This window comes from Telopea speciosissima, chromosome 5, assembly GCF_018873765.1.
Source record: "Telopea speciosissima isolate NSW1024214 ecotype Mountain lineage chromosome 5, Tspe_v1, whole genome shotgun sequence".
NCBI classification, from domain to species: domain Eukaryota; kingdom Viridiplantae; phylum Streptophyta; class Magnoliopsida; order Proteales; family Proteaceae; genus Telopea; species Telopea speciosissima.
In genome coordinates this window covers 59,623,593-59,643,085 of record NC_057920.1, presented here as the reverse complement: position 1 = coordinate 59,643,085, position 19,493 = coordinate 59,623,593, and the positions used below count along the sequence as shown (strand labels likewise).

General features: G+C 39.5%; 1 protein-coding gene across 1 annotated transcript in view; it reads right to left on the bottom strand.

Annotated features, from left to right (window-relative positions):
- Positions 1–6,308, bottom strand: part of LOC122662530 (MADS-box protein JOINTLESS-like) — a 79,906-nt gene extending 73,598 nt beyond the window's left edge. The window contains exons 1-2 of the mRNA XM_043858187.1: positions 6,298–6,308; positions 1,584–1,799 (exon numbers count right to left, since the gene is read on the bottom strand). Of these exons, the coding sequence (XP_043714122.1) occupies positions 1,584–1,765 (182 nt within the window). The 5' untranslated portion in view covers positions 1,766–1,799; positions 6,298–6,308. The remainder of the gene's footprint in view (positions 1–1,583; positions 1,800–6,297) is intronic.
- Between the last annotated feature and the right edge of the window lie 13,185 nt (positions 6,309–19,493).

Here is a 19,493-nt window from a genome sequence, read left to right as displayed (position 1 = left end):
TGACCCCAAATATTCATGAAAGTAAAAGTATTTATCGATATGAAATTAGACTAAAAAAGTCTGGTGAGAAGAAGAAGACTGGTTCTTATCAAAATAACAGTTAATCAACATAAAACCCTAATTGCCTGTTGAGCTTCCTACTCTACCCAAGGAGCACCACCATTTCCACCCTCCTGCTAAAGAGATAATACTCCATGAAGAAGTAAGAGTTAACCTCCAATCAGAGATGTAAGACATCCAGTAATGAAAAGAAATTGAAGAATAGCACATGCAAATTACCCAAAGCAACCCATCCTATGCATGAAACTAAATCTCTTTCGAAACTAATCGAAATCTTCGAGTTGTCTCGGTTTCGAAACCCAAGTTTCAACCCTGAGTTTCAACTCAATGACACCAAGATTGAAACCCAGTATCGAAACCTCGAAAAAAGATCCGGCACATCTACCGAAACCAGGTCCGAAACCGAGATATCGATCCTTGATCCTATGTGGGTTCCTAAATCTAGTGTTAAGCATGGTCCTTCACATATTTCCAACACTTATTCCTAGAAGTTTTTGTAGCTTTAATTACCTTCTTCACCCCAAAATCTCATCATCATAAGTAAAGGTAATGTTTGGGAATAATCTCACATATCACATAAACTAAACCGAAACCCTGACATGTTACATGAACAGACGTGTACAGACTTTGCAAAGATCACCCAATTCAAGGCAGCAATCAATATCCATAAATATATGTAAGCTGGTAGAGAAGCAGTAATAATATGAAAGGTAAACAGGCAAAGAAGGGACCACGGAAAGCCTTAGAAGATGCCTCAAAACTTGTCAATTAATATGAAATTTCCTTCCAATCCCAACTCAGTTTTTTGAATCTGCAACGAAGGTTCAAAGCCTGAAAAGTAGTAGATTTCAGCTAAGGAAATCTTGAAAACCCTACTGGTAGACTTCTACCCTTGTTTAAAGTTGACATCCAAGGTCATTTCAAGTACTTGCAGAGATCAAAGAGCGAAAACCTAAGTAGCCCTTGAAGAAATATTACATATCTATTAAATCCTTAGCCAACACACAAGAGAAAATCCTGAAAAATAAGAAATTAATTCTTCTTAAAATTACCATGAAATCCCTTATTTCATGTAAAATAAACGCTGTACGGTCCATCAATAAGTTTCTGAGTCACTAAATCACTCAAAACAGCTATCTAGGGAACCAAGCCGTAATCCTTGGGTTTGTACGATAATGTCTCCAAACCCACTCCACCACTTTTTTTTCGAAGTCCAAAAATGGTTGTGATTTACCAAGAAAAGAAAAGAATCTATAAGTGTTGGGCTTATGAGATTTTCTATTTACGAACCAAACAAATTAAATGCAGCCTAGGTTTCGGTGCCTCCAAGTTTCTTCTTTCCTATTTCTTCTTTTTTTTCAGACTTAAAACTTTCGTTTCAAGAAGATCTGCACAACTAAGTGATCACCTGAAGAACTTTCAAAACCTTCAGATGAAACTATGCGAGAAAATGTTTCACCTTATTTGAGACATGCATTCTTACTAGTTACTAAGAGAGAGAGAGAGAGAGAAGAGAGAGGAACCTTGAGCTGCCGTACTCGAAGAGCTTTCCAGTTGAGGAGAAAATGATTAGAGCGAGTTCAGCATCGCAGAGAATAGAAAGCTCCTCAGCCTTCTTAAAAAGCCCTCTTCTTCTCTTAGAGAAAGTAACTTGCCTCGCTGTTGTGTTATGGATCTTTTTTATCTGGATTTTCTCTCTTGCCATTCTTCTTAGTTCTTCACAAATCACACAACTCTATCTGCACAGAATGAAGTTTTAGAAAAAAAAATGGAATGAAAAATATGGGTTCAGGTAAAAAGAGCAGAATTTTTCCTAATTAAGCCAAGAATCTAGTTACAAACCCTACCTCTGATAAAGGATAAGAAAGTTTGATCCAAGCTAATGGAGCTCTGAATACCCACCAACACGAGTTCTTCAAAAGGGTAGAACTATTAAAGCACTTTAGTTTTGGCCAACTACAAACATCAGAAGTCCATGGACCAATGGGTATAAGACACAGAGACAGAGACAGAGACAGAGAGAGAGAGTGAGAGAGTTTGTCTGGGCGTTCGTGATGCGTGTTAATGAGTGAGAACTGTGAAGAGAATTTAATGAGAAAACAAAACTACTTTTTATAGCTAAACACACTCTCTGTCTTTTTTTCCTTTCTTTGATATCTTTCGCATCTGGTGGGAAAATCTTCGTCAATAAATAAAAATAGGAAACCAAATCCAAAATTATTTATTTTAAATATAAAAAGCTAAGACCAGTCATCACTCAGTGGATCGGGATACTCTGCCACCCATGGTTTTAAGTATCGGATTGTATCGCCCATATCAGGTAATATGTATCAATTTTACTAGTCCCTGATACCGATATCGTATCGGTAGCACAGTACGAACAAGAGGTAAAATGGTCAGAAAACTCATTTTTAAAAGAATTTCAGTGGTAATTTTGTCTGATACAATTGATTCAGGCTGATATCGTATCAGTATCATATTGGTTTTGGGTGTTACGATACCCGTTCTGATATTGTGCACTAAAACTATATCCGACCGGTGTGTAGCCTCACACAAGAAAGGACGAAATGATTGCCTCAGCACCCTGCCTGGGTGGGGTCCACATGAAATCCACATCCTATGTGTAAGGCTACACACCGACCGTACAAGCAGCTGGTAGCAGAGGATCCATATTGATCACTCACCTATATGGTTCGTAATCTCAAACTGGATCAGTCGATTGCAGTTGGATTGGATCAGTATCGATTGAGGCCGATCCTGAGATTAGACCAATCCATTCCATCCAGGTTTTACTGGGTCGCTCCTTGGAGCAAACAACTCGGTTGGATTGGACAATCCAATTCGATATTAGCCATTTTTTGGGTTTTTTGACTAATAATTTAGGGATTTTGACCTTTTTTGAATTTTTTAGTACCAATTTTTTATATTTTATTAATATTTTTTACTGATCCAAACCCGTTTCAGTAAAACTTGGATTTTATCATTTTTTATGATCCAAGCCGAGTTTGACCGATCCTAAATCCCCGAATGCAATACCTGAATTTTTAACCTTACTTACCGGTAGTCAGTAGATCAGAAAAAGGCAAAAACAAGAATGAACAAAAATGAATATGTTTTTTTCATTTTTATTTTTGTGGCGACGGCTTTCCGTACAAAGCCATGCCGCCATCAATGCAGGGCTATAATTATGCATTGGTTACCGGCAATTTCTCGTGCGAGAAATTAAGAAACCACAATACGATAGATTACTGTTTGCTGAACGTGCTCTCCACGGGCTCCGACACCGATATCGATGCTGGCCGATACGGGGTAGTTGATATGGCACAAATACAAATAAAGGGTAAAATAGTCAAAATATAATATGGTATCAATATCTTTAATCTTTAAAGGTCAAAACGTTCATTATGACCGATACAAATTGATAGGTATTGGTTTGAATTGGCCAATACATGATCAATACCGATTCCTAAAACATTGCTAATGTGGTCTGTGGGTTGACTCGCTAACGTCCAAACAAGTTAGGGCAGAGTAGGGACTTGGCTGCTGCCACTATGTATGTGGGTTCGTGGCCAAGTTTAAATAATAGGAATGTTATATGCTTATCTAGAAATACATTCACATGAATTTTAGAGGACCATTTAGTTAGAGTTCGAAGAAACTCAAAACACAAGAATTGAATGTAATTGAGTTACCTTTCAAGTGGAAAAAGAATTAGGATGATCGGATTTTTCGGTCGACCGAATGCCCCCATGGTTAAGCTCACAATAGTTGAACCGTGTGGAACTGATTATTTACTGGTCAACCAGATGGAAATTCATCGTCTGGTAATCATCCAATTGACTAAGCATAAAGTAAACTATGGAGTCGGTCAATCGGTTTCTCATACCAGTTGACCATTCATTTTCACTTTGTTCTAAAAGTTGGAACTCTAGAGAGGGAAAGAGAAGAGATTTGAGGTCAATACTTGAGGATTTGTGCTTCGTATTGTGAGTCAAAGTCCTTGGATCATCGAGCATTGGACGGAATCAAAAGAAAGTGTTTGATTAATTACATTTGATGTATGTATCCATCAAACCCATTTTAAGTTGATTAAATTAATTAATACATTTTTATATTCATGTGTTTGTTATGATAATTTCAATATGTACAATTGCCAACTTTTACCGTTGCTCGTTTATAACTATGAACATATTTGGACACTCTATTCTAAGGTTGCCACATTTTATATTTTCCAAATATTTTTTTGGCTAAAAGGTCATGTATATTAAGAAGAAAAAAGAATTTACAAATATATTGGAAAGCCTAGAAACAAAAACAAATCCACTATAGCGACCCCCACCATCGACATGCCAAGAGCAGAGGCTCCACTAGCAGACAAAGAAAAAAAATTTAGACACAACAGAAAAACTTAAAAAGACCAAAATCTTGGTCTTCCCTGAGCATCCATTCTAAGGTCCTCTTCAATCGAACTAGGCCAAGAAGTGAGATGAGATGATACTTCAAATTTCGTCGCTGATTTAGCGAGGAAATCAGCCTCCAGGTTACCCTCTCTATAACAATGAGTGATTTTCCATTTAGAGGTGTCAAGATAACTTTGAAGAGCAGTCCACCTTTGCCGAATAAACCACAAAATCATAAGCTTAGAAACCATGAACACCACCGCCATCGAATCACACTCAATCTAGACCTTTGAGATGTGAAGGTCTTTCGCCTACTCCAAACCAATAATTAAAACACAAAATTCAGCCACAAAATTTGTAAAAAACCCTCAGGAACTGACGAAACGAGGAAACAATCTGAGCATTGGAATCTCTAATTATTCCCCCTACACCCGCCTTACTAGGATTGCCAAGAGAGCACCCATCAACATTTAATTTAAACCAGTCCGGTTGAGGAAGACACCAAACTCCATCATCAATTTTGGTTTTCCTTAAGGAATAGAAATATTTAAATTTCTAGAACATAACAAATCTGTAGTCGACACTACAGATGTGTGATATTCATTTTCATTTTTATGAATGTTGAGTTGAGACGGGTTAAGAACCTGAAGGGTTTCCTTGACAAATACCAAGATTATTCTGGCCAACCTTTCAACTTGGGTAAAAGTAAACTTTATCTAGGTTCGATTCCGTAGGCAAGGAAAATTCGAATCAAGGAGGTTCTTAAGATTCCAGAATGTACATTTCCAACACGTTACTTGGGTGTTCAGATTTTCCAAGGCCGGGTTAAACGTGATTTTGTCATTCCTTTGATTGATAAAGTAAAAGATCAGTTAGCTGGGTAGAAGGGTCGTCTTTTATCAATTGCAGGGAGAGTTGAGTTGGGGAAGTCTGTAATATGCAGCATTCTGATTCATAATTCTCTATTTCTCTTTGGCCATCATCTTCTACTCCCCTTATGGAAAGGTGGATTTATAATTTTATTTGGAGTACTGGGGTTGCGACAACATCAAAGTCCATCACAATCAAATGGGACTGTTGCGTGTGAAAACCTCCGGTCCTTGGTTCGCCCGTGGATGAACCTGCAAAAACCAAGCAATGAGCGCAAGAGGGCCAGTGTGGCTCCGGCCTAGGACTCTCCGATGCTCAAGTCAGGTCTCCAATGCGACAGCGTAACTGTGTAGTAGAAAGCAAGATGATGAATGGTGCTCCATACCTGGGTATTTATTGAGTGAGGATGAGATGAGGCGGTTGGGAGAGTCCTAGTATGGTAGGAGTCCTTCTTTTGGAAGGCTCTCTCGCGTAGAGTGGAGTGGAGAGCTATTTTCGGGGTCGGACTCTTATTAAGGTAAGAGTCCATGTAAATTGTGCTTTCGTATTGCGCTGGGATCGTGGCTCGATCCTTATCCCGTGATTCTCGGGATGTGCTGACGTGGCCCCACGATCCCCGGTGGGGCGCTATGGTAGCCTCTGTGGAGGAGGGCTCGGCCTAGGATGTCGGCCTGGTAGGTCGGTCTTGGCAGTCACCTCGGCCTGGGAGGTCGGTTTGAGAGGTCGGCCTGTTAGGTCGGTCTCGGCAGTCAGCTCAGCCTAGGATGTCCTGTGTATGCTCGGTCAGGAGTTTATGACTGACTTGTGTGAGCTCGGCCTTAGCCCCAGCTGACTTGTGCGAGCTCGGCCTCGGCCTCGGCTTCAGTGCTCGGCCCAACTCAATTCTCGGACTAAGGTCGGGTCGGCCACGTGGTAGCCTTTGATAGGTGGGGTGTTTTATGCCTCATCAGTGACACTCTCTACAAACCAATGCAAGAAGGAGGATTGGAGATTCGTCGTTTAAGGGACATCAATCTGGCTCTATTAGAAAATTTGGGGTGGTTTATTAAATCTGATAAATCTATTCTTGCAACTTTCTTGAGAGGCCACTTCATTACTAATGATGGGTCTCTAAGGAAGCTGAACTCTTCTTCGATTCTTCCCGGGTTGAGAAAGGTCTGGTCATTTGTACGAGAATCGAAGCATTGGATTATTGGGGATGGATCTTCCTTTAAATTCCAATATGATCTCTGGTTTGGGGGTAACAGAATAGTGGATTTGTTAGCTAATGAAGTTCAAATTTCTCGTCATTTGATAGCTACAGTTTCAAAATTTATTGAAGATGGGTGTTGGTGCTTACTAGCGGTTTCTTCTCCTCAACTAGCTGATGTTTATGATAAGATTAGTGCAACTAAGCTCTCTTCGGTGGCGGTGAATGATAAGAGATTCCAGTCTCTTTCAGAATCTAGTAATTTCTCAATGAAATCAGAGTGGGAAGGCATCAGAAAACAAATTCCAATTTATGGTTGGGCTGGTATTGTGTGGTTGAAAGGTCTCCTCTCGGGTATCTCTATTTTAGGGTGGCGGCTAGCCCTGGTTAGCTTTCCAACTAATGATTTAGTGATGAAGCGCAAGTCCTTGTGGTTTCCAGGTGCGAACTCTATCAAAATAGTCAAGAGTCCATCAACCATATTTTCTTGGAGTGTGACTTCAATGTTAAAGTTTGGAAAGAGGTGTTCATGTTGTTCGACATCCAGTGGGGTGGTTTTCCTTCTATTGAGGAATTACTCTCATGGTAGATAAGAAAATCGAAGGTTGTTTTGCTGCGAAAATCTTGGATACCTTTGGTCATTTCGATTCCTTATCACCTTTGGATGGAGCAGACTAGAAGGTGGCATGACAACCGTTGCTACTCCTATAAGTTGGTGGTCAAGGTAGTGATGAAGGCATTAGTTGATTACTCCATTTTAGTGCCTCTTACTGTGAAGTCAGTGTCTGAGTTTCGACTTTCTAGATAGCTGAATGCGAAGGTGGTTCAATCCCTCCCATCTTAAATTATTGAGATCAAATGGCCTTTCTCAGATCAGGGATGTTTCAAGTTAAACATAGATGGCTTCTCTCTTGGCAATCCTGGGTGGTCAGGGGCAAGTGGAATATTTCGAGACTATAAGGGGATCCCTATAAGATGCTTTGCAAATTCTATAGGAGCAACAACTAATTTTCTTGCAGAGTTCGATGCTCTTTTCACAGGAATCCATCATGCGATGTCTCTGGATGTGACAAAGCTTTGGGTTGAATGTGATTCTCAATCAGTGGTGGGTGTTAAAGTGTTAAAGTGATTTATAATGAAATCTTATATATTGGGGGGGGGGGAGTAGCAAAGATCCTATTCTCGAGTTGAGATTCCCCATACCAGTCTACAGGTTCGACCTAGGGGTCGATCGGTAGTACCCAAATGCCCCAAGTAGGGTTATTTAGAGATGTTTTTTAAGTAGGAATGGTGGGAGACCTTGTCCACTATTCTAAGAATATTAAAGAGAGCTTAATAAGTATTAATGGCTATGTAGGGATCCAGTTTGATCCGAAAGTGGTAGAGGATTAGAAAATACAACTTTTAGAGAACAAAGAGAAAAAAGTCCAGTAGAGACACAAAAAGGTGAGGGGAATTCTATTATAATGCACATGTTTTATAGTATTTCACATTGCAACTAGCATGTTCATGTATAATGAAGTTACATTTTTAAATGATATACATTATATGTATAACACAATGATTTAGTATGAATATGATCATAGTATGATGTGAGTTATAGTATGGACATGATCTAGTATAACATGATTGTAATGAATCACATGAGTAAAAGAATAGAAAGAGAGGAAAAATATGGGTCATGAAATAGGTTTCCCGAATATAACCCTTCACTTAAACTCAAGCGGAATCAGCGAGCTGGTTGAGATTGTACTACACAATCAGGTGAGCCACATTCCCCTGTTTTGCAAAGTAAAGGCTGCAAGGGGATAGGAGCTAACTTTTGGTGATTTTAGCATTCTAGAGCATAAAAATCACTCATGGGTTACAAATTCCCAAGTTTTTCCTCAATGTACAAAACCTTTCCTCACTCAATGGTTTTATGAAAATGTCCACTAATTATTTGTCTGTTTCAATGTATTCAAGGATAATTTCACTCCTTTGAGTGGTATCTATTAATAAGTGGTGCCTAATCTCAATGTGTTTAGCTCTAAAGTGTAGAATTGGGTTCTTATAAAGATTGGTGGCACTTGTGTTGTCACAATGAATTGGAGAGGTTTTGAATTTGATTCCATAATCCATGAGGGTTTGTCTCATCCAAAGGACTTGCGCACAACACCTGCCCGCCGCAATGTATTTGGTTTCAGTAATGGATAAGGCATTTGAATTTTGTTTCTTGCTAAACCAAGAAACAAGACATGATCCCAAGAAGTGACAAGTGCCAGTTATACTCTTGTGATCAATATGACAATCGGCAAAGTTGGCGTCGAAAAAGCTAATGAGATCAAAACTTTGGTTCATAGGATACTAAAGTCTTACATTTGTAGTACCTTTAAGATATTAAAAATTCATTTTACGGCACTAAAATGTTATTGCATGGGATTTGTTTGGAACCTAGCACAAGCACACACGCTAAACATGATGTCCAGACTATTAGCTGTTAGGTAGAGGAGACTATCTATCATGCCATGATAGCAAGTTGGATCCATAGGAACCCTTCATCATCCTTAGAGAGTTGTAAGGAGGTGCTCATGGGTGTGCTAAAGGAATTTTGAGTTGTAATGTCAAACTTTTTCAAGAGTTCCTTGACATATTTGGTATGACTTAACAAAATTCCATTTGGAGTTTATTTAATTTGTAGTCCTAGAAAGAAATTCAATTATCCCATCAAAATCATTTCCTATATAAGGACTAAATTCATGACATAGTGATTCATCAGTGGCACCAAATATGATATCATCAACATAAATTAATATTATAATTAGGTATTTTTCTTTTCGTTTTACAAACAATGCGGTGTCCATTTTCAAGTAAAAACTTACTTAATCTCTCATACCAAGCTCTAAAAGCTTGTTTGAGTCCATATAAAGCTTTCTTTAGTTTGAAAACATGGTTTGGAAAGTTTGAGTCTTCAAAACTGGTAGGTTGTGCAACATAGACTTCCTCCATTATGAAACCATTAAACAAGGCAATCTTTACATCTATTTGATAAAGTTTGAGATTTTTATGGCATGAAAATGTCAAGTAGCATCCTCATGGATTCTAATCTTGCAATTGGTGCATAGGTTTCATCGAAATCCATGTCTTCTTGTTGGTTGGGGCAACCAACCTAGCTAGCCTTATTTTTTACTATGATTCCATCATCATCAAGTTTATTCCTAAACACCCATTTCATTCCAATGATTGTATGGTTCTTGGGTTTAGGAACTAACACCCAAACATTATTTCTTTCAAAGTGATGTAGTTCTTCTTGCATAGCTATGATCTAATGGCTATCATTCAAGGCTTCTTTAGCATTCATAGGTTCAATAGAGGATAAGAATGCAACATAGTTGCAGTACTTTAAACCTTAGATCTTGTTTGAACTCCTTTATCAAGGTCTCCAGTGACTTGTTCTAAGAGATGGTCTTTCCAAGGTCTATCCTTCTTAGGTAGATCTTTGGTTGTTCATTTGGTTCTTCTAAAGACATATCATCTATTCTTTTCTTTATTTCAATTATTACATCTTCTGCATCATAAACTAATGATTTGTACTGATCCTTGGGTGGAGATACATCAAATTTGACGTTCATAGACTCCTCTACCACTAAGGTTCTTTTTTTAAATACTCTATAGACACGACTATTTGTAGAGTATCAAAGAAATATACCTTCATCGAATTCTCCATCAAATTTTCCATTTTGATCTTTAGTGTTAAGTATAGTACATTTACAACCAAATATTTGAAAATAATCAACCTTAGATGTTTTTCCATGATATAGTTCATATAGTGTTTTTATAAGAATCTTCTAATTAAAACACGATTTAACACATAGCAAGTCGTATTAACCACTTCGGCCTAAAGGTATTTAGGCAATGAATATTCATCTAACATAGTTCTAGCAGTTTCTTCAATTGATCTATTCTTCCTTTCAACAATTTCATTGGATTGAGGTGTTCTAGGAGCCAAAATGTTTTAAGTTATACCCTCATCATCACAAAACTTTCTAAATTATTTTAGATTGTCAAATTCTCCTCCATGATCACTTCTAATTGTTGTTATTAGATATCCTTTTTTATTTTTTATCTTTGTACATAGAAGTATAAACTCATCAAAGACATCATTTTATATTTTAAAAATAAAGTCCAAGTGTAACATGAATAGTCTTCAACTATTACAATGAACAATTACAATAATAAAAGGTAAGATGTTACCTAACAAGAAGTGTGGCAAGTACTCCTTGTAAGTGTGCAATAGGATATGAGTTGAATGTATAATGAATGCTCCTTGATCAATCCTCTTGGTGGTATAGCTTTGACGAGTATGGAGACTTGAATGCTTGAGTTCTCTTGAAGAAGACTAGAATAAGGTTCTTGAACTCAATGACAAAAAGTACTTTATAAGTGATTTTATTTCTTAACAATAAAGCTCTAGTTCGGATGATAGTTGATAGTCATAAAGGTATGCAAGGTTTGTCTTTATAGACTCACTTTATTGTTCAAAAGTTGGTGGAGAAAAATCTCTAACGAATAGATTTTTCTTCATCCCGCCCGCCGGATCTTTAAGATAGCCATTGGAAGGTTCTGGGTCATCCAGACTCGCCATATGCCATCCGGACTCCCCGTTTCAGGAATCCGACGAGCCGCTTCGACATTTGGAACCTACTGGTTACTCTTGGGAAGAAATTCAATGTGTCGGATCTTAGGAAAGGGGATCCGATTGTCCTAATTTGGCTCTATTTCACTTTAATTTTTTCTAATTCTTATCTAATGACCTCCTACTCTATTTGGATCAATTTTGGGACATATTTGGCATCACCTAGGAATTATCTAGGTAATGTAGCATGTTTGCAATGATGTCATATACATATGCAAATTTACACGATGCAAAAAAAAATGTTCTATTCTAAACTAGGTGCACACGAACATATTCTAACTTCATTCTTCGGATCTTCAATTTTCTCCAAGTCTTTCTTTAGCTTTGGTGACTTCCAAGTCTTGTCTCCTTGTTTTTCTCACTTGAGTTTGATCAGTATAAATTCTAATACTTGATCATAATGTTAGTCATTTTAAATATTTTTTTATCATTAAAACTCTTATTGGGAGAAGAGCATTTCCCAACAATGGCCAAAGTTTCTTTTTTTTATAGAACACTCCCCAATGACTGGAATCCCCACAGTTGGGAGAATACTTCCATGTAGAGTGGAAACACTGCTTGATACTACTTTAGTCTCCCATTAAACCCAAGAAAGAGATCCTCTCCAACGTGCTAGCCCCTCCAATGAGCATCCAATGGCTGGAGGCACTCAAGGTGTGTGCTCAAGTGCTCCTACCCGTTGGATGTGCGCTGGAGGAGTTGACATGTTGGAGAGGTTCTGAGTCCCAACTGTTATTGAAATATCCTTCTCACGCATTCACAGCAACTTGTCTCCAGTTGTGTCGAGTTCTCAACGATATCACCTAGTCAGTTAGTTAGGACAAGTGTCATGTTTATCTACGACAGTTGTACAGTTTGTTATAACTAATTAGTGTATTTAGTCTTGAGATTAGTCTTGCTTCATTCATGTATTGTATATATATATATATATATATTATATGTGTGTGTGACAGTTGGTCAATAAAAGGTTGTCAAAGAATTCTCCACATGGTATCAAGAGCTTTTAGTCTCTAACGAGCTTTTTTCATTCTTTCATGGCAACGTTTCCTGCTTTAGCCTATGATTCCTCCTCGCCGCGCACTCCTTTCTCTGCAAACATATCGCCGCAACTACATCTGAAGCTCACGGCAACCAACTATATGTTATGGCCATCGCAGTTTCTTCTACTTCTACATGGCTATAACCTCCTCGACTATATGGATGGCATGTTTCTACGGCCCTCCGGCAACTCTGCAACTTCTGGTGTCTTTGATAATTGATGTCGTGAATCTCTCTGTCTAAATCTAGCCTCTCTCATGTCGTTAGTACTTCTACTTCTACAAAGGCTTGGACTATTTTAGCTTGTACATTTGCTCCTTCTTCGCGTCTGAGGGTGATGGATGATGGATCTAAAAGATCACTTATTCTGCCTTCAAACAGGATTTGACTCTATCACCAACTATTTGATCTCTATATGTTCTTTCACTAATACATTGGTTACGATTGATCAGTCAGTCGACGATAAGATTTAGTTCTTGTTGTCCTTTACGGTTTGGGTGCTGATTACCGTGACTTCGCCACCTCCATTAGACTCCAAGCAACTCCTGTTACCTACATTGAGTCACTGAACTTTTACTTAGCCATGAAAGCTTCTTATAATCCACTGATGAATCTCCCATTTCTACAGCCAACCTGGCCTCTGTTGCGTTTAGTAATTCATTTCAACGCTCGAACTCCTCATCTCAGAATACTTGGCAGTTTTCTCGTAACTATTGTGGCTATCACGATAATCACCGCAATTCACAAAATTCTTCAGATCAAAACTTTTGTTCTTAGGTCTCTTATTACCAATAAGGTTATAGGTCTTCTCTGAATTCTTATAATCAATAGGATTTTCCTCTATCACAATGAGGTTATTATTTTGATAACAAGGATTCTGGTTCTCACCATGGCTCTCTAGGCTCGTATTGCTCTGTTGCTTGCCAAATCTATAATTAGGCTGGTCACAATGCGACTCATTGTCCCTAGTAATTCAACCATGCTTTCCTTGGTATGAATCCTCTTTCTTTTAATCTTATCCTTTCCTCAGCCTCTTTGTGTTTCTCTTGGTTACTGGACACGAGTTCTAATAACCATATAACTGCAGACACCAGTAATTTTGTAATTGCTTCTCCCTATAATGGCTCCGATCACATCATTGTTGGAAATGGCCAAGGGCTATCAATTTCTAACATAGTTTCGTCTACTATTACTACTTCAACAAATACATTTCATCTTCGTGATATTGTTCATGTTCCCAACATTCATCATAAACTTTTATCTGTTAATCGTTATGCTTTTGTTAATGTTATTTTCTTTGATTTTTTTTCCTTCCCATTTCTCCTTTCCTCCACTCGTATCTTGGTCTTGGTGAATGGTGGGCCAGTTGGTTTCTTTGGGGGTGGAAAGGGGTCTACGTCAGGGTGACCCCCTCTCCCCTCTTCTCTTCATCCTTGCCGAGGAGGTGTTGTGTAGGGGTTTGAAAAGATTGGTGGAAATGTAGCAAATTTTGCCCCTGAAAGGCCCTAGGGAGTTTAAAACTCCTGGCTTCCTCTTGTTTGCTGATGATGTTTTTATTTTCTGTAATGGATCCCTCAGGTATGTTCGGGTGTTAAAGGAGTTTCTTGATAGCTATCAAAGCTTCTCTGGCCAGAAGATGAATCTTGAAAAGAGCAAATTGTTTTGTGGAGCTATCATCCCTTCTAGAAGGCGTAGAATCTCAGAGGTGTTGTCTGTTCCTCTTTGCTCTCTCCCCACAAAATACCTGGGGGTGGAAATCTTCAAAGGGAGGGTTACTTCAGCTATGGTCCTTCCTTTAGTGGATAAATTCAAAAGCAGGCTTGTAGGATGGAAGGGGAAACTCCTGTCCTTAGCAGGTCGGGTGGAGCTTGTGAAAGCGATCATGCTTAGCATACCTGTCCACAACTTCTCAGTTTATTGGTGGCCTTCTTCTCTGATCTCGATTATGGAGAAATGGATCCGTAATTTCATTTGGTCTGAAAACATTGATTCGAGGAAGCTGGTGGTGGCTAAGTGGGATATGGTTTGCAGACCAAAAGCTGAAGGCAGGTTAGGCATCAAGAAATTACGTGATGTAAATGTTGCCCTCCTCTATAAATTAGCGTGGTCTATAAAGCATGGGAACAACTTAGTCAGTATTTTCTTGTATAGCCGGTTTGTTGATGGTAACAAGTTGCTTAAAACCCCCTCCACTCCCTCCTCCATTCTGCCGGGGATTAGGAGAGTGTGGTCGGTGGTGCAGCGCAATGAAAGATGGGTTATTGGTGATGGTTCCTCGATTCATTTTTGGAAAGACCATTGGTTTGGGTGTCTTCTATTGCTGAGGCTTCAGGGCTGCCATAGAGTTGGTTTGAAGATAAGAAGGCTAAAGTCTAAGATTTTATTAAGGATTATTCTTAGGTTATTCCTCAGGTTCATTTTGCCTCCCTTAAGAGATTGTTTGATGACATCCTTAAGGTGCCCCTTCCTACCTGCAACGTGGCTGATGAGTGTTGTTGGGGCCCTTCTCTTTTGGGTATTTGTACTTCTAATTCTATGTGGCAGTCTGCTCGCTCAAAGCACCCTTACGTATTATGGGGAAAGGTGGTTTGGAATCCAGCCCTACTCCCTCGTCATTCTATTTTTGCTTGGAGATTGATGCTTCGTAAAATCCCTACTAAGGAGGTGTTGTGGTTGAAGGGGTTTCATCTTGCTTCCAGGTGTGCCCTTTGTCGCTGTGATTTTGAGTCTCTTTCTCATTTATTTTTAAGCTGCGAGTTCGCAGTGTCTCTGTGGAAGTTTTTCTTGGGGTTTTTTGGCTTGCATTGGCCTGCAGTGTCTTCCTTTAAGGAGCTTATATCGTGGTGGGGATTAAAAGCTAAGGTGGTGCCATTGCCTAATGTTTGGGCCGTTGGGGTGGTTCTGATCCCATTCTTAATCTGGGGGGAGCGAAATGGCAAAGTGTTTGAGGCGAGGGAGAGGTCCAGGGCTACTTCTTTCCATGCACTTCTAAATTCCATCAAGGACATTTCTCCTTCTTTTAAGAGGCCGATCCTTAACCAACAAGATCTGATCTGTGCCCATTCACTTCATATTCCCATTATTTCTCGGCCTGCACAAGTGGTTAGGGAAGTATGGTGGTGTAGACCTCCTGAAGGCTGGGTGAAGTTGAACTCGGACGGGTGTTCCTTAGGCAATCCAGGCAGGGCTGGAGCTGGAGGTATTTTGAGAGATGATGAGGCTATTCCTATTGGGGCGTTCTTCTTGGGGATTTCCTCAAATTTTTTGGCAGAATTTTGGGCTATTCTGTATGGGATTCGCCTTGCCATGGAGAAGGGTGTCTCACGGCTATGGATTGAGTGCGATTCTGTGGCAGTCTAGATGGCTTTTAAAGGTGGTCTTATCCCCTGGCAGGTGCGTCAGATGTGGCTTGCGACTTGGCCCTTCTTTAACTCAATTGTTTGGCAGATTAGTCATTGTTTCCGTGAGGCTAATCATGTAGCGGATTTCTTGGCCAAATCCTTGGCCAAGAGTGCTTCCACTGCTTATTGGAATTCTATCCTCCCCCCCCCCCCCCCTCTTTAAATGGGCGACTGCTAAATGATGCTCTAGGGCGGTATAAGTATAGATTTTGTTAGCTGATTTGGCTTAGTGTGAGGTGGTGTGGGTAGGGTGCTTTAGCCCCTTCGTTGTGCTTGTTTCTGTTCGGGTATGCCTGGACCCTTTTCCTGTGTTTCTTTTTTCTTATTTTAATTCCATTCATTTGCTGATCTTTAGCAAAAAAAAGATCAACAAAGAAACATGTTCATTACTGCAGTAGGAGTAATAATGGCCTGTATGAGATGCCACAGTCTTTTAACTCTACTTCATCGAAGGTTTTCGCCGAGGCTTTCTTCATTGTTCATGTACCTCTTGCTGACTGGCATTGTCGTCTTGGACATCTGGCAATAAAAATGGTTCGACAGCTAGTTTCTACGTTTAAGCTTCTGACCTCATCTCTTCATTCTTCTACTTGTAGTGTCTGCCAATGTTAAAAAAGCCACAGGCTTCCATTTACTTTGTCGACTTCATATGTTCTACAAATCTAGAATTTTTACATTGTGATGTTTGGAGTCCTGTCCCTATGAATTCAGTTGATGGTTTTAGGTTCTATGTGCTTTTTTATGATGATTTTAGTCAGTACAACTGGTTATATCCCATGCCAAGAAATCTGATGTTTATTCCATCTTACCTATTTTAAATATCTTAATTGTTGAGAATTTCTTTTCTTGTAGTATCAAATGTCTTTAGACCGACGGAGGGGCCAGGAGAGTTTCAAAAGTTAGACCCTTTTCTCAGTTCTCATTGCATATCTCATCGCATATCTTGCCTGCATACTCAAGAGTAGAACGGTGTGGCCAAGAGGAAACATCGCCACATCGTCGAATCTGATCTAGCACTTTTGTTTCATGCTAATCTTCCACCAACCCACTGGTCATATGTGTTTCTCATTGATGTTTACCTTTGGGTGTCTTTGCTTTCTGTAGTTACGGCCTTATGCTCGTCCCAAACTCGAACCTCGGTCTAAACCTTACATTTTCTTAGGATATTCTGTAACCCATAGAGGGTATAAATGTCTGGATCCGTCTATGAATCCTCTCTATGTTCCCGTCATGTGATTTTTTACGAGGCAACCTTCCCATTCTCTTCTTACTCTTCCTTTTGGCCTTCACCCTCAGCTGATGATTCCAATCTTACGTCGTGGTTCAACGCTTGTCCTCCAGTTATTCTTCCTTGCTCTCTTCCGTCATGTCTACGTAGTTCGCCAGCTTCTTCTTCTAATCACTAAAGTGTTCCTTTGCCTCTGTCACAGACATTACCTCTTCCTACATCAAACTCTGATCCCACTTTGGTTCTTCAACCTGCTGAAGCTATTCAACCTGTTGGGCCCCAATAGGGTAATTCCCCTTTGAATTCATTTAATGGGTTACACCTATCGGATCCTGAATCCGAGTCCACTTCATTACTTGGGTCAACATCTTCTTCACCCGGTTTGTCGTCTTCTCTACCCGAGTCTTCTTCACTGGTACTAGCCTCCACCATAATATTTCCTATGACAACCTCAGTTCCATCTTCGTCTTCAATTCATCCAATGATTAAGATCTCGTACTAGTTCACATAATCCCCTAGACCGACTTAATCTCTCTGTTACTAAGCCAACATGTTATACACAAGTAATGAAATCACAACATTGGAGACAGGCAATGCAAGAGGAATTCAATGGGTTAATTCACAATGGAACCTGGGTTTTGGTTCCTCCTTCTTTTGTTCAAAACGTGGTTAGATGCAAATGGGTCTTTTAACTCAAACGTCATGTTGATGGTTTTGTAGCGCGCTATAAAGTGTGTTTGGTTGCCAAAGGTTTTCATCAACGGCCAAGCCTTGATTACAACGAGACCTTCAGTCTTGTTATACAGCCCACAACAATTCGAGTTATCATGTCTTTGCTTATTACATTTCACTAGCTTTTGAAGCAGTTCAAAGTCCAAAATGATTTTTTACGTGGAAACCTCACAGAGATTGTTTTCTTGAAACAACCACTAGAATTTGTTGATTCGTCTTATCCAGATTTTGTTTGTCATCGCAAATCCTTATATAGCCTCAAACAGGCGTCGAGAGCCTGGTTTACTCAGTTAAGCGGTTTCCTTCTCTCATATGGCTTCATTGCTTCAAAGACAGATACATCACTCTTCATTTATCGCAAAGGTGCTACGGTAATTTTCTTTTTGGTGTATGTTGATGATTTGTTGCTTATTGGTAATAACTTATCTGCAATTACCACTCTTGTTCGAACTATGTTGACCTATTTTGCGTTAAAGGAATTAGGCGACTTAAACTATTATTTTGGGCTTAAGTTACACGTTCTACTGATGAACTCTTTATTAGTCAACAAAAGTATATTCATGACTTGTTACAAAGTACCAATATGCTGGCTACTAAACCGGTTTCAACACCAATAGCTTCTAGTACACAGCTCCTCACATTCGGTGAACCCCTCTCTGATGGTAGCGAATATCGCCATGTGGAAGGTGCCCTCCAGTACTTAACTATTACTTGTCCGGATCTAAGCTTCACTGTCAATAGAGTGGCTTAATTCATGCACCAACCGACTGACATCAGTTGTCTACCGTAAAACACATCCTTCGTTATGTTAAAGGTTCATTTTCTGATGGCTTGCATTATCGACCGTCCTCTTCTATATTTCTGCCTTCCTACTCAGACAATGATTGGGCTGGTTGCCCCACTGATCGCAAATCCACCATTGGTTACAGTGTTTTTCCTGGACATCATATTGTATCATGGTGCGCTCTCGCAAACATTGAATTGTTTCATGTTCCTCCACAGAGGCTCAATACCGAGTTGTGGCGGTTGTTGCCATAGAACTGGGGTGCTTAGGATCACTTTTACAGGAGCTTGGCATAATTCTATCCATTGCTCCCGTTATTTGGTGCGACAATGTGGGGGCAACTTATCTCTCGGCCAATTCATGCCCTCACGAAGCATATCAAAGTGGACTTTCATTTTGTTCATGACATGGTGGCTTCAAATTAGCTATATGTTCGGTTAATCTCTACTCTTGATCAAATTGCCGATATATTCACGAAAGGTTTGTCCAAACAGAGGTTTACTCTTCTCAAGTCCAAGCTCACTGTCAGACGTTCCCCGCTGAGCTTGAGGTGGCGTGTTAGTGAAATACCCTTCTAGACACGTATTCACACCACCTTGTTCCAGCTATTTCGAGTTCTCATGCTATCACCTAATTGACTTAGTTAGGACAGGTGTCATGTTTAGCTAGGACAGCTATACAGTGTGATATAACTGATTAGTGTATTTAGTTTTGAGATTAGTAACAGTTGATCAATGAAAAGTTGTCAAAGAATTTTCCATACCAACCAACCCTAACCCTTCTTCTTCTTAGGGAGATGAGAAGGTGGGCTCCACATAATTTAAACTCTTTCACTCTCACAATTTGAGTGCCATGTACCCATAGTTGGCTATGCAATTGAGAAATATTATTAATAACTTTAATGTGAAAAGGAAGAAAAAAAAAGGCACTTAAGGGAATGGAATTACAATGAAAGAATCATACCAAAAAACTAATTTACTACGAAAGGGGAAAATAAAGATGAGAAAAAGTTTGACGAGGATATATTCTTATCCAAACTAGGAAAGAAAGAGAGAAAAAACACAGCCGATTACAGTCATCTACACCTAATTAAATTCACAGCTCACATTGTGGACT